At 31.4% G+C, this 13,286-nt stretch overlaps 1 protein-coding gene across 1 annotated transcript; it reads right to left on the bottom strand.

Annotated features, from left to right (window-relative positions):
* Positions 1 to 5,263: 5,263 nt before the first annotated feature.
* LOC120068940 (cellulose synthase-like protein G2) lies at positions 5,264 to 12,280 on the bottom strand. The gene is made up of 6 exons (XM_039020581.1): positions 11,604 to 12,280; positions 7,612 to 7,761; positions 7,185 to 7,310; positions 6,633 to 7,076; positions 6,205 to 6,552; positions 5,264 to 5,878 (listed from the first exon to the last, which is right to left on the bottom strand). Exons 1-6 carry the CDS (start codon positions 12,213 to 12,215, stop codon positions 5,330 to 5,332), a joined length of 2,229 nt encoding a protein of 742 aa, XP_038876509.1. The 5' UTR covers positions 12,216 to 12,280; the 3' UTR covers positions 5,264 to 5,329.
* Positions 12,281 to 13,286: the final 1,006 nt, after the last annotated feature.

Here is a 13,286-nt window from a genome sequence, read left to right as displayed (position 1 = left end):
GGGAGATTATTGGTGGTTTCATGGTATAACTGTTGAGATAAAAGGAAAAATGTTTTTCCTAATTTTAGTCTTTAGAAAGAAGAGAAAAGATTTGCAAAGTTTTTTTTTTTTTTTTTTTTTTTTTTTTTTTTTTTTTTATAGATTTTCACTCTCGAAAAGTTCTCACGGATAGTTGTCAAGTAAACCAGATTTACTAAGCAACAACTTAGAGTTAGCTAAACGATCGTGGAGTGTTCTTACATGATAAACACTTAGCTAGACGACGAGCTAAATGATCGCATAACTTTTGCTAGACGATCGCATAGCTTTTACTAAACGATTGGGCATCGACCTATACGATAGACTATTTCATCTCCCACTTGCTTAATCGTTTACACGATTATTCTTCCTCCAGTTTTCTGCCTCAAACCAAGTCCACACACAACCCACTCTCTGGATTCTCACACTGAAAATACCAAAGGTAGCCTTCTTGGTGGTGTCATACTCAACTTGACATAGTCGAGGTTCTGTGGAGGCCATTCGCGGTGTTTAAGGTTTTTGTTGACCTTGACGATCACTTAGTTCGAGTGCGCGGTGTTCGGGTCGTGTTGGACGAAAGTTCGTGTGTTGTTGTGATCAAGCGTTCGTGATCAAGGAGCTTAAAGATGAGTCTGCAAAGGTTTGTTGATTCTTGTTCTTGATCTATAGTAAAGCATGCTGTAATTTCTATTTTATGCACAACCGTTTTGTTTCCGTATGTGATTATAATTGTAATGTTCATATACGATTGAAATTTGGAAAGATCCTTCCGCTGCTCATGGAAATCCTCGTGTTCAATTTCCTTCAGGCAATTCCTACGTGCAACTGCCATACTACTACCACCTTACCATCCTCTAGCCGTTAGAGTTTGCTCAAGAGACCGACCAAGGTATGTATTTAGAGGTATAGTTAGAGAATTGTTTAACCACCAGTTCTCTATGCAGCAAGATTTTCTTAGACTTCATTAGGAGAGCCTTCAGTTCGAGATGGAGGTTAAAGTTAAGTTACAACATTTGAGTGACTTGCTCACTCAAATTGCTGATACAATTAGGAGATTGTAGAAGTTCCCACTGCAGCTGCATCACCTTCAGGCAACTGAGGCATTCCCCCATGAGGTAATATGCTTTGATGATAAAAACAATGAGGTGGACCTCACGTCATGGTTAACCCCAATCATCGAGGCAGAAGAAGAATCAGAACCTAAATCCGACGAATCTTAAGTGATAGAGTTAGAGGTCGAAAAACCTCGCCCTATTCTACCCTTTGGTATTTTCGTATATCTTTGAGTTTTCTTCTTCTTGTTCTCACGAGTCTGTCGTGTCTTTTTCTATTTTGGACTCGTTTGAGTCTCTTGAGTCTTTTGATTCTATCTTTTTCCTTTCTTACCTATTATAAAAAAAAAAAAACCCCAAATTTGACTTGTCCAGCACCCTTCAGAAGATGGAGTTTCTTCAGAGAGTTGAGTGCTACATCAACTCAAGTAAGAAAAGGTTGAAGAAATATGAGAATATCTTCGTACCTTGAAAGGGGGACGGATTACGTTAAGCAACCAACGTTAAAAATTTGCCCTTCCTAGAGGGAGTCAGATGATTAAATTTACTGCTTTCTTTTATTTGCTTTCTAGATTAACTTCTGTTTTTCCATTTGTAGGGACCCTAGAAAAGAAGAGCCTCTTTTGAGAGGCAAACCCTACTATCACACCTCAAAGACCGTGCACAAAAATACTTACAGTGGGGTTTTTTTGTTCCCTTGTCTTTATTTTCATCGGACTTAGATTAAAGATACATTGGTGATAATTTATCATTTTAGGTTTGGGGTGGTGGTTATATATGCATGTCTGGCAAGTCTTTGAGTACTTGAGCTTAGACTTTGTCGTTGAGCTACTTATATGATTTTTGTGATGCATATATTATGATAATGACATTATGTGATAAGTTTTAGATAACCCTCTATTTGCTTTGTTTAGGATTCACAAAATGTATTCATGATTTTTTGCCAAATTTGAAATTTTTTCTTGATTCTCTTGGATATTTTGAGCACATAGCCGTCTTATTTATGGTTTTGAATGCTTAGAATTGGTTTATTTGGTCCATATATTTGTTGTCACCCTGAAAGGTCCAGATAATAATTGTTAAGTGACTGAAGCTCAACTTAGTAATGTATGCTTAGGTTTTTGCCAAACTCTTTTTTTTGTAAAATAAAAACCTATTGTGTGCTAAATAAAACGAAAGTATGTTGTAGTGTAAAAGTAAGTTGTATGACATTTTTGAAGGGGATTACTCATCTTTCTTAGGGATGTGATTAACCTGGGGCGGCTATGATACTCGTGGTTTCCCTCTGAGCTAAAGTGCCCTTGAGGAATGAGTAAGCTTCGACATCTTTAAAGGATACATTGCTTGTAATTAAATGTCTTTCACATAACCCATTGGGCAAGCCAAAACGAAGGTGGTGTAGTTTGGATAAGACTTCCTCTTATATGTAAAGTAAGAACAAGGTAAAGGGAAAAAAAAAGGGGAAAAAAGAGAAAAAGAAAGAAAAAAAAAAAGAATAAAAGTTTGGTTCCTTTGAGTTTTACATTGTCACCTTGGGTCTAGGAAGCTCAATACTTGATCCTCTGAGCCAGAGCAGGGGAAAAACGAGTTCATGGTTGAATAAAACCTTCCCGAGCTCGTAAAGACCTAGATAGGATTGGCTAAGTGCACACACATTGGGGGGGGTAAAGAACTAGTTTTAAATTTCTTAGTTGAGTACATGCATTGAATGACCCTATCTTTGTGAATGGTTTGTTTAGCCTTGAGATTCAAGTCACTCATCTGCATCACATGATTCATGTTTATATTTTGTTTTGCCTTGCTCAAGGACGAGCAAAGTTTAGATTGGGGGTGTTTGAGACGCTCTCGAAAAGAGATATTTTTATGTATTTAATTTAGCTTGTTTGTCATGTTTTAAATGGTAATATCTATTTTTGCAGGAATTTGAGCAAATAATGCATTTTGGAATATACGTGCCGTTTGGAGTCATTTTGGAGCTATCAGAAGTGAAATCTGGTATTCGGTGCTTCAAAGGAGCAAAATGACATAAATACCCCTACACCTGAGTGTAGTGGTGCTAGCCATGCACTGCACTCGATGCTCAAAGGCCGAGAGCAATAAAATAGGGCAGCACAACGGTGCTCTGGAATTTCACGGAAAAGAAAAAATGCGTTTGCGCTCGGGCCAAAAAGCCAAAGGGTAGCTGTGATCCCTCGACGCCTATAAATAGTATCTCCATTCTCTAGGGTTTATTATGCTGAATTTGATGGAGGCCGAAGTAGAGCTCCAACGTCTTCTTCTTCCTTTATCTTTTTAGCATCTTTAGGTTAACTTTTACATTTTATTTTAGTTTGTAAACATGGATTGGACTTCTCCTCTTCCTCTTGTCTATGGGATGTTGAGTTCTATCTAGTTTTTGGGAGCAAGAACCCTTTGTAAATTTCTTGAGATTCATGCTCTTTGAACTTAATGCATATTGATTTTATGTTTTCCTAAATCTTGTTTGTTTTAGATATATATTTTTGTGTTGGATTGATGCCTCTATCACGAATGTATGCCTTAGCTAGTCAATTTTAGGCTCGCACGTTTCTCTAATGTTCGTCTATGTTTAAAATCACTCCGGTAACAAATGGTTGAATATGTATGCTAGGATTTGTTAATATAATCTTGAATCTTAGGATGCATGTTTAATCTAGGTTCAAGGATAAATTGGTTAATTAAGTTAGGGCTTCATCATTAATTAATCGACACAATGGAATCCTAAAGCTTAATGCGTGTGTGTTTGGTCTTAATTGATCATTATCAAACCCAATTAGGATTAATGCATGTAGTTTAATTAGGACGCTTTCTTGGTTTGGTCCTAGCTAGTCGTCTGTCTTTGTAAAGGCTAGTGTGGTCGTGTCAAGAGGGTTGTTGTGTACGCATAAACTGATTACATGTCCAATTAATGGAACTTGATGATTGAAATTTGCATTGGATCTCCCTTGCTTTTGAAAATAAGTAATTCCTACCCTTGCACTTATTTTTCCTTTTGCACTCCATTCTATCCACACCAACCTCCCCCCCCAAAAAAAATTTACCGCTCTAGTTAAGAAATTGGCTTAATGAAATAAATCGCGTTTCTATGCGGATCGACTCGGACTTACCACTATTGCTACGTTTTTGTAGTGATAGGAGTAGTTCGGTAATATAAATTTTCGGAGGCATGTGATAATAAATCCTTTAGATTAGTGGCAGCGTCAGATATGTGACGATGCGGGGATGACATGACTGTAGATGGCATATGTGTCCGGATATTCGGAGCGATGAGAGACCAAAGAGAGACAGAAATGTGCGACAATGCGGTCTACCTGTTGGTGACAAGAACAACGACCTGATCTAAAACGGCAGTGACCGGAGATGCACGATATCGGTGTCTGAAGTTTCTAGTCGATGGTTGGCAGAAAACTAAGGAAAGGAGAGAGAAAGAGATTGAATCGCGTGACAATGCTATCTACCTGCCAACGGTAGACGATGTTCTGGTCCTCGACGACGTTCCGATCTCTGATGAAGGAATCTCCAATGCATGCGACTCTGGGACCGTGGAGGGGTTGTTTGCGTGAAGAACAAGAAGGAAAACAACTTCTTTGTTTGGAGTTCAAGAGAGAGAAGATGTGAGACCTCCACCTTGGGCTACATGCAGCTCAACTACTCACTCTTTTATATTATCAGCCCTAAAATCATACATACATACATACATACATACATACATACATACATACATACATACATACATACATACATACATACATACTATATATAATAATACATATACTATATATATATATATTATATATTATATATATATACTACTATATATCCAAGATCTTAAAACCCCGGTTTTGACTAGTCAGAGTCATTTATACATACATACATACATATACATATATATACATGTGTGTGTTCCTTTTTCTCTTAAAAAAAAATTCAATCTTCCACAATCTAACTTCAAAATTCACTTCAAAGCTCCAAATCTTTCTCAGAGACAAATTAAATTAATTAACTCTTCTCATCGACTCAAATTTTAGTCTTAAAAAAATTAAAAATACAATCCTAGATAATTCAAGATAATTAAATTAAATTACTCGAAAATTTAGAAGGTCACAAATAAGTTATTTAAAACTTGTTTATACTAGAATGTTTAGATATATATTGTGTATGTGATTACTAATTATAAGAGTGTAATGCAGAAAGATTAATGTATCTTGAGATTGATGCAACCAAATATTGAAAACATTTGTCTAGCAAAAAGAAGTAGCAAAAAAGCAAAGAAGTAAAGCAAGACAGACAGACAAGAAAGTGAGTTTGGGTGGCAATTTCCCTCCATCGTTCCTCAGAGCCATAGCCTCATAAACTGGCCAACAATTCACCACAACAAATCCAGCCACCAACATCTGAGCAAACACATGTTCCCACGCGCCGCCTGATTTCCAAATTTTGATAAGCCCAGCGGCGACACTAGCCAAGTTGACGGTGGCCGCGATGGTAATGGGAACGAACATCGGTGAGAAAACTCCAAACTCAAACAACTCTTGCTTGTACCTCTTGCTTTGTTCCTCATCCATTGCTTTGCTAGTGACATTGAAATGAAAACTAGAATTAATCCCAAGAGACTTTAATGTGAACTCTATGCTTCCGAAGAATAAACTTGATATAGCTCTTATGCTCCACATTCTTTGATCATTCCACCATTTTCCAAATGTTTCTCCGATAAGGAGGAACTCCACAAGGTTTTGACCATAAGCTCCAAGGAACAACGATATGTATACAACAAACCATGGATCCCAAACCTAAAAAACACCCATATCACCCTATTAATGTCTTCACTAGTTGAGTCACACATAGACTAACATTATTAGAAAATTTTCTGGTGATATGTTGATATATATATTTACTCAAGTTATAGAAAATTAGATATCTTATTTAATAACCAATTGATTTTTGAAAATTTTGCTTGATTTCTAACCATTTGGTTTTAGTTGAATTCCAATAAAAAAAACAAGTTTTAATTTTTATTTTTTTTCTGTTTTCATAACTTGGTATGAGTTTTAAAAATATTGTTGAAAAATAAAATGATTATGAAATAGAAGAAGAGTGAGAAGTATTAAAATTTAACCTTTGGGAAGATGTGAGTGCCATTGATGAGAGCTAACTGAGGGAGGAAGGCGTAAAGGGTAACGGGAATGGACCAAAGAGGCCAAAATGCATAATGGGCGTAAGAAAGGCCCATGAGAAGGCCCATGGACCTTACACCAAATGTGATTGGGCTGTACTTTGAGAACGCGACTTCCAAAAGCCCAATGCTCCATCTTTTGACTTGATTCATCACATCAAGAAGGCTAATCGGCACGTTGCCATAGAAAGCAACCCTATTTGGATTGCAAAATACACTCTTCCACCCTTCCGTTTGCAAACAATACCCTGTAAAATAGTCCTCCACCAAAGATCCATATTTAAACCCCAACTGCCAAACAACATCATAAAAGTTTAAACACGGATAAAAGTATATATAATTATTCATTATTTGAATTTTAACAACTATACCTTGAAACCCCATTTGGTATTTTTCTCATATTCACAACCCGCAACTAAATGGGCCAATTCCAAAATCTCTTGAGATTGAATGGAGCTTTCAACGTTGTGATTTGGGCTAAGTTTGTATAGTTCAGGTGATTCGAGTGATGTTGGACCTCCAAAGAATGCTCGTCGAACAAAGAAACACCCTGTGCCAACGTAATTTGGGCCTAATAGCCCATCCATACCAGCTGGGTTTATTATGAACAAGTGCTTTAGTTCTCCAGCATAGATATCATTTTTGCTAACTCCACGAAACTTTTGAGGAAACTGAATATAACCTAAGTCGTTTCCAAGTTTTGGGTCCAAAAGGTAGCACAAGACACGAGATGGGGTTTGCGGGTCATTGGAATACGTGTCACAATCCAAAGTGAGAATAATTGGCGCGTTGGTCATTGTAGCCGATACTCGAAGCTATTTCAATAAAAAAACAATAAGGATAGACGAGGAGAGAAAAGAAGAAAAATGATAAAATTGATCTTAAAAAAATAAACAAAGTGAATGTGTTTTATGATTAATTACCATAGTATTTAGAGCACCAGCCTTGAAATTGTGATGGGAAGTTACACTTTTTTGCCTTGAGATATAGATGAGATTTGGCAATGCTTCACCCTCGATATCTTTGTTTTTACTGCTTTCCAAGAGTACCTACTTCATACACAAATTACCATGAAATCCTATTTATATAGAAAAATTATTTTAAATGATAAAATTATTAAAAATATTTATAAATAATAACAAAATATCACAGTCTATATGTGATAGATTACTATATATTTCTATCATGATACAGATAAACATGGATAGTAGTCTGTTACGATCTATCGCAAATAAACATTGAAATTTTGTTATATTTATAAATATTTTGATTTACTTTTCTATATTTAAAAACGACTAGATATGTGTGTGTCATTTTACTTTTATTAGAAAAGAAATGAGGTAGTAATACCTGAATAACAGTGGGATGATGTTGAGGAGTAAAGGATGTGGTCCATTGATTGAAAGCCATACACTCTTCTTCTCCATTCAGAAATTCATTTCCAACCTTCCCTTTCTCACAAATATTTTCTACTCTCATTTTCATTTTCTCATACATTATCTGAATATCCACACACAACAAGCCAAAATACTTTAGATTTCACTCTAATTTTTAAAAATCTTTTTTTAAGAAATCATTCCTACAAAATAATACAATAATATAAACTTGTTTTTAAAATTTATTGTGAAAAATTCTAATACATAAAAAAAAATTTCTAAAAAATTTGCAATAAACTAGTGGTAGGAACTAAATTAAAGATTTATTGAAAGTAGAAAAACGATAATTGTACATTTAAAAGTACATTGATTAAAATTAACAAACTACATAAAGAAACTAAAATGATATTTTAACCTAATTGAATATTAGGTAATTTAGATAGCATTTAAAATTATATTTCTATGAATTAAATTATGTTTTTAAAATGGTAAGAAATTAATCTATAAATTTTAAATCTGGTGTATAATTTAAAAAAGTTTTAACAAATATATGAGTTTTCAATTTGCATCTAACAGGTTGCAAACTATTCAAATTTTTAAAAATTAATATTTTATTGGACATAAAGTTCAATTTTAAATTCTCTCTCTTTATATATATAATTTCTTTTGAGATATAAAATTAAAATTTTAGAAAAGAAAATAATTTTAAATGGTAAAACTGTTGAAAATATTTATAACATATAACAAAAATTTAAAACTATCAATGATAAGTATCAGTGTCTATCATCGTCTATCAATGTCACTGATAGACACTGATAGAAGTCTATCAGTGTCTTATTAATATCTATCATTGATAGTTCTAAAATTTTGCTATATTTGTAAATATTTTAGATCATTTTTTAATATTTAAGAACAATCCAAATTTATTAGACACAAAAACACATTAGGTATATACACAAATATGAAGTTCATAAGTTAAGGTGCCGTTTGATAATCATAGATTTTTTTTTTTTTTTTTTTTTTTTTTAGAAATAAGTCTATAGACACTACTTTCATCTCTAAATTACTAGTTTTGTTATCTACTTTGTACCAATTATTTAAAAAATCAAACTAAATTTTAAAAACTAAAAAAAATCATATAATTTTTTTTTTTTTTAAAAATTGACTAAGAATTTAACAATTATATTCAAGAAAGATGCATGGTAAGAAATTAAGAAGAAATAAACTTAATTTTTTTTTAAAAAAATAAATGATCACCAAATGAGACCTAAACTTTTAACTTTATATGAATTTGTGCCTCCATAACATAGAATTTTAGTTCAACCACTCTGCACAATCTGACCAACTATCCGAAGACAAGACAAGGTAGTTCCATGGATAAAAAAAAAATTATGTTCCGTCACATAATGAATTTTAGTGACGAAATTATCTGTCTTTGTCCATATTCAATTATTAATGTCAAGATGGTGCTCTCATTCTGTGTTGTTTGTATTGTATTGATAATTTAGTAGCCCTATTAAAATAATAATTACAATAATTTAGATCCCATTTAAAGGTAATTTGATTGTTAATTTTTTATTTTTAAAAATTAAACTTTATAGATACTATTTTTACTTCTAAATTTCTACTTTGTTATCTACTTTTCATCAATGATTTAAAATACCAAGCCAAAATTTGAAAACTAAAAAAATATAGTTTTAAAATTTTTTTTTTTTGTTTTTGAAAATTGACTAAGAATTCAATTATTGTACTAAACAAAGGATGTAAATTATAATAATAAATAAAGAAAAAATAAACTTAATTTTAAAAAACCAACGGTTATCAAATCGACTCTCTTTTTCCAATCTCTTTATAATATTTAAATTTATGGCAAAATTTCGTCCTCGTACATGGGCAAAAGTTTGTCGGCAAATCATAATCAATCTTGTCGGTTTTAGGGCATTGGGGAAATTTTCATTTTTGTTTTCAATATTTTTATGTTTATTTTATTTTGATAGAATTTTGGTCTAATTATTTCTTTAACCTTCCTATTATCTTGCCACCTAAAATTTATTCAATTTATTAATACATATTGTCGATTTGTCAAACGATTAGCCATGAAATAATGGAAAGAACTAAAATAGTCAGCTTACTTCAACTTTTACAGGCCAAAATAATCATTTTATTTCTTTTAAAGCTAAACAATCATTTGAAGTGGTTTAGGACTATAATGGAATAAATATATAAATTTAAAAATTGAAATTGATATATTAAATTAATAGAATAATCTTGCTTGATAGTTTATAGGTTAAAGCTTCAAATTCCATTCTAATCGTTTAATTTTAAAAAGAATTGTTTTTAAATATAAAAAAATGAATAAGTTTATTTACAAATATAGTAAAATATCATTCTAAATATTTCCAGCAAAATTTATCATTTAAGATAATTACTCCTTTTAAAATATATATCTATTCTAGTCATTGCTATAATTATTTTTTCATCTATTATCCACTTGCCAAATGTTTGTTTCTAACCTTTATTGACTTAAGATCATACCCATGTTAACATGCTGCTCAATGACTTAAAACTATGCCATTAATTTTGTTAAAAACAAAACGGTTAAAAGTCATTTTTGGTCCCTAAACTTCCATGGAATTAACGATTTAGTCCTTAAGATTTTATTTGTAAATGATATAGTTCATGTACTTCTAAATTTATAATAAAGTCATTGAATTTTAGCATATAATTATTTAGTTCCTATACCTTCAAATTTGTAACAATTTATTTCCTATAGTGAAGATGTGTCATTAGTTGTCAATTTTGATTATATAATGACCTATTCTTTAAAATTTATAAAGAAACTTAACCTTTTATCAGGTTACCAACCTACACATAATGAACATTTCATGGAGTTTTAATCATATTTTTTAATATAAAGATTAAATTATTACAAATTGTAAAGCTTAAGAACTATCCTAACTATTAAAGTTAGGGGACTATTTTGTAATAAATTTGAAATTATAAGAATTAAATCATTCCAAACTAAATTTTAGAGATTAAATTGTCCGACTTTTAGTTCTTATCGATCAAATGAAAATTTTAGGAAAAAGGGATTTTTAACTAAAAAAAAATAAGAATAAAGACAAAAAAATGATTTATTTATTTATTATTATTATTTATAATTTTTAGTTTGAGGTCTGAAATAGAAATAGAAGAAAAATCTCTCATTTTAGTCTACTTTAAGTAACTGACATTTTTGGCCTTTGTATAGTGTTCATTTTTGTTAATTTTTTCTTCCAAAATTTACATTAAACCTTTTCCAAATATGAACAAAGAAATTGCCACTTTAAGATCAGAAATAGATATTTTTAAAATTATGTGGTTCAACCAAAGATAAAATATAGTAGTTATTTAAACCTATTATTTATTTATCTAATAAATGAATGAAATTCTATTTATTTGTTTATTTATATTTTAAAAAAATAATAATCGGCTGATGATTTCCTTAAAACGTGTGCCGATGACCCGAAGTTGAATTGAAAAGCCTTGCAAGATTTATTATTATTATTATCATCATTACTATTACTATTATTAAATTAATTATTTTAAATTATAAAATTATTAAAAATATTTTTAAATATACCAAATTGCTACTCTCTATTAATGGAACGATTTTACTACATATATAAATAAGTTAGCTCATCATTAGTTTTTTCGCTATATTTAATTTTTTTTTTTTAGTAATAAACAAAGTTTAAATCCTATTTCGGTTTCGTTAAAGTTTGAAATTTCTTCTGCTTTGATCTCTATTTTTAAATTTTTTTTTAAAATTTCTAACAGTACGTCAAAGATCTTGAAATTCGCGAAGAAAATAATGGTGTTAGTGGCAAAAAAAAAAAAAAAAAAAAAAAAATTGAAATTGGTAATTTTTGCTAAAGAAAACAAAAATTTAGTGCAATAATTAGTAGTAATGGCTAGAGTAAATACCTTCATCTCTTCTGTCTCAGAGTTCAAATCATGGTTGGAAGTAAAGAAGGCATCAGGATTCCTCTCTACGACGTCGTTTTTCCTGCAAAACGGCAACCACTTGGCGGCGAACCTAGCCGCCTCCATAAAAGCGAAGAGCGTCATGGCGGAGCCGCCGTCGTCGGACACATACACAGATAACTTACATGTAGGGTAATCGTACGCCATGACCGACAAGGCCGTGTTGACGACGTTCATCGGCGGCTCCTTGTACGGATCCGCCGTGCAAATAAACACATCCAACGCCGGAAAATCCGAGTCCTTTTCCAGCAACTCTTTCAAGTTTTCCGGAAACTCACGGCGGCGGATTGGATTCATCTTAAAGGATTGAGAGCTAACCCACATGAAGGCCAGCACGACGTCGGAGATGAACAAGAAAACAGAGATGAAGAAGGAACCTAAAGAAGGGGATTTGAGAAGTGAAGTTATGTGATAATAAAACAAAGCCAAAAGGGCGCTGCCGTAAATGGCAGCAAAGAGACGGTTAAAAGTGATGGCGCGTGGAGAGGGGTGTTGGGACTGGGAGTTTAATGACAAGGCTTTGGCGGCGGCGCGTGCTCTGATATCCTCCATGGTTTAATGTTTTCTCTATTTTTCTTTGGAGATGCTATGAAGTTTTTAAGTCCACATCTTTATATTGGGAGTGGGTTTCTATTTTAATTTATTCCTTAATATTATTCTTATTTTCAAAAAACTTAAAATAAACTTTGAAAGCACATCTTGAACCGGTAGACAGTCACATCACACACTCTAATACTAAGTACAAAAGAGTATCGTATTTTCCTAATTAGTTTTGGTAACAACACCTTTTTACCAAATTTTTGTGGGTAATTATTTTAAATGACTGTTAAAATATTTTTAAATATGATAAAATATCACTTTTTATTTATAATAGAAGATGTTACTAGATGTGTCTATCACTTATATATGTAAAATTTTGTTATACTTATAAATAAGTTGACACATTTTTCTTTATTTAAAACAATCTTATATGTCAATATTATTTATATAATTTATTTATAATTGCGAAGTATTGAACTAGAAGATATTAAATATTAGATGTCAACTATAGTGGAGTTATGTTCATTTTAACTAGGAGATGTAACTTTGTCTATATTCAATTATGTATAATATTTGTGTGCATCTCAAAATATAGTAAAAAAATAAGAATATTTTTTTATACGATAAATTATAATTATATAATTTGATTAGATGCATTAAGATAGAAATTCGAAATACATGTCAATATTAATAGAATCAATTTGGGCCTCTCATTTACCCAAATTTCTTCATTTTCCCTCTCTTTATATAATATTTTGGACAAAATTTTGTTGTCGTATATGTGGAGTCTCTATCATGTCTTAGTCATTTTTTTTTCTTTCTTTCTTTTTTTTGGGAAAATTACTTTTTTTAGAGTCTGATTTTATTTTTAAGTTTTAAAATATTAAATATTTAATCGTTGAGTTTTAAGTTTTGTTTCAATTTAATCTTTAGATTTTAAAATATTACAATTTTATTTTTGATATTTATTTTTTTTAAAAAATTTAATTCCTAATTTTCAAGATCTATATTTATTAAATACTTATTTTTCGTTTTTAATATTAATGTATATTAATAAATTTAAAATAATTAAATAAATCATAA

The sequence above is a fragment of the Benincasa hispida genome, chromosome 1 (assembly GCF_009727055.1).
Source record: "Benincasa hispida cultivar B227 chromosome 1, ASM972705v1, whole genome shotgun sequence".
Classification (NCBI taxonomy): domain Eukaryota; kingdom Viridiplantae; phylum Streptophyta; class Magnoliopsida; order Cucurbitales; family Cucurbitaceae; genus Benincasa; species Benincasa hispida.
Note: the sequence above shows the minus strand (reverse complement) of the source record. Positions and strands in the feature narration are given on the sequence as shown.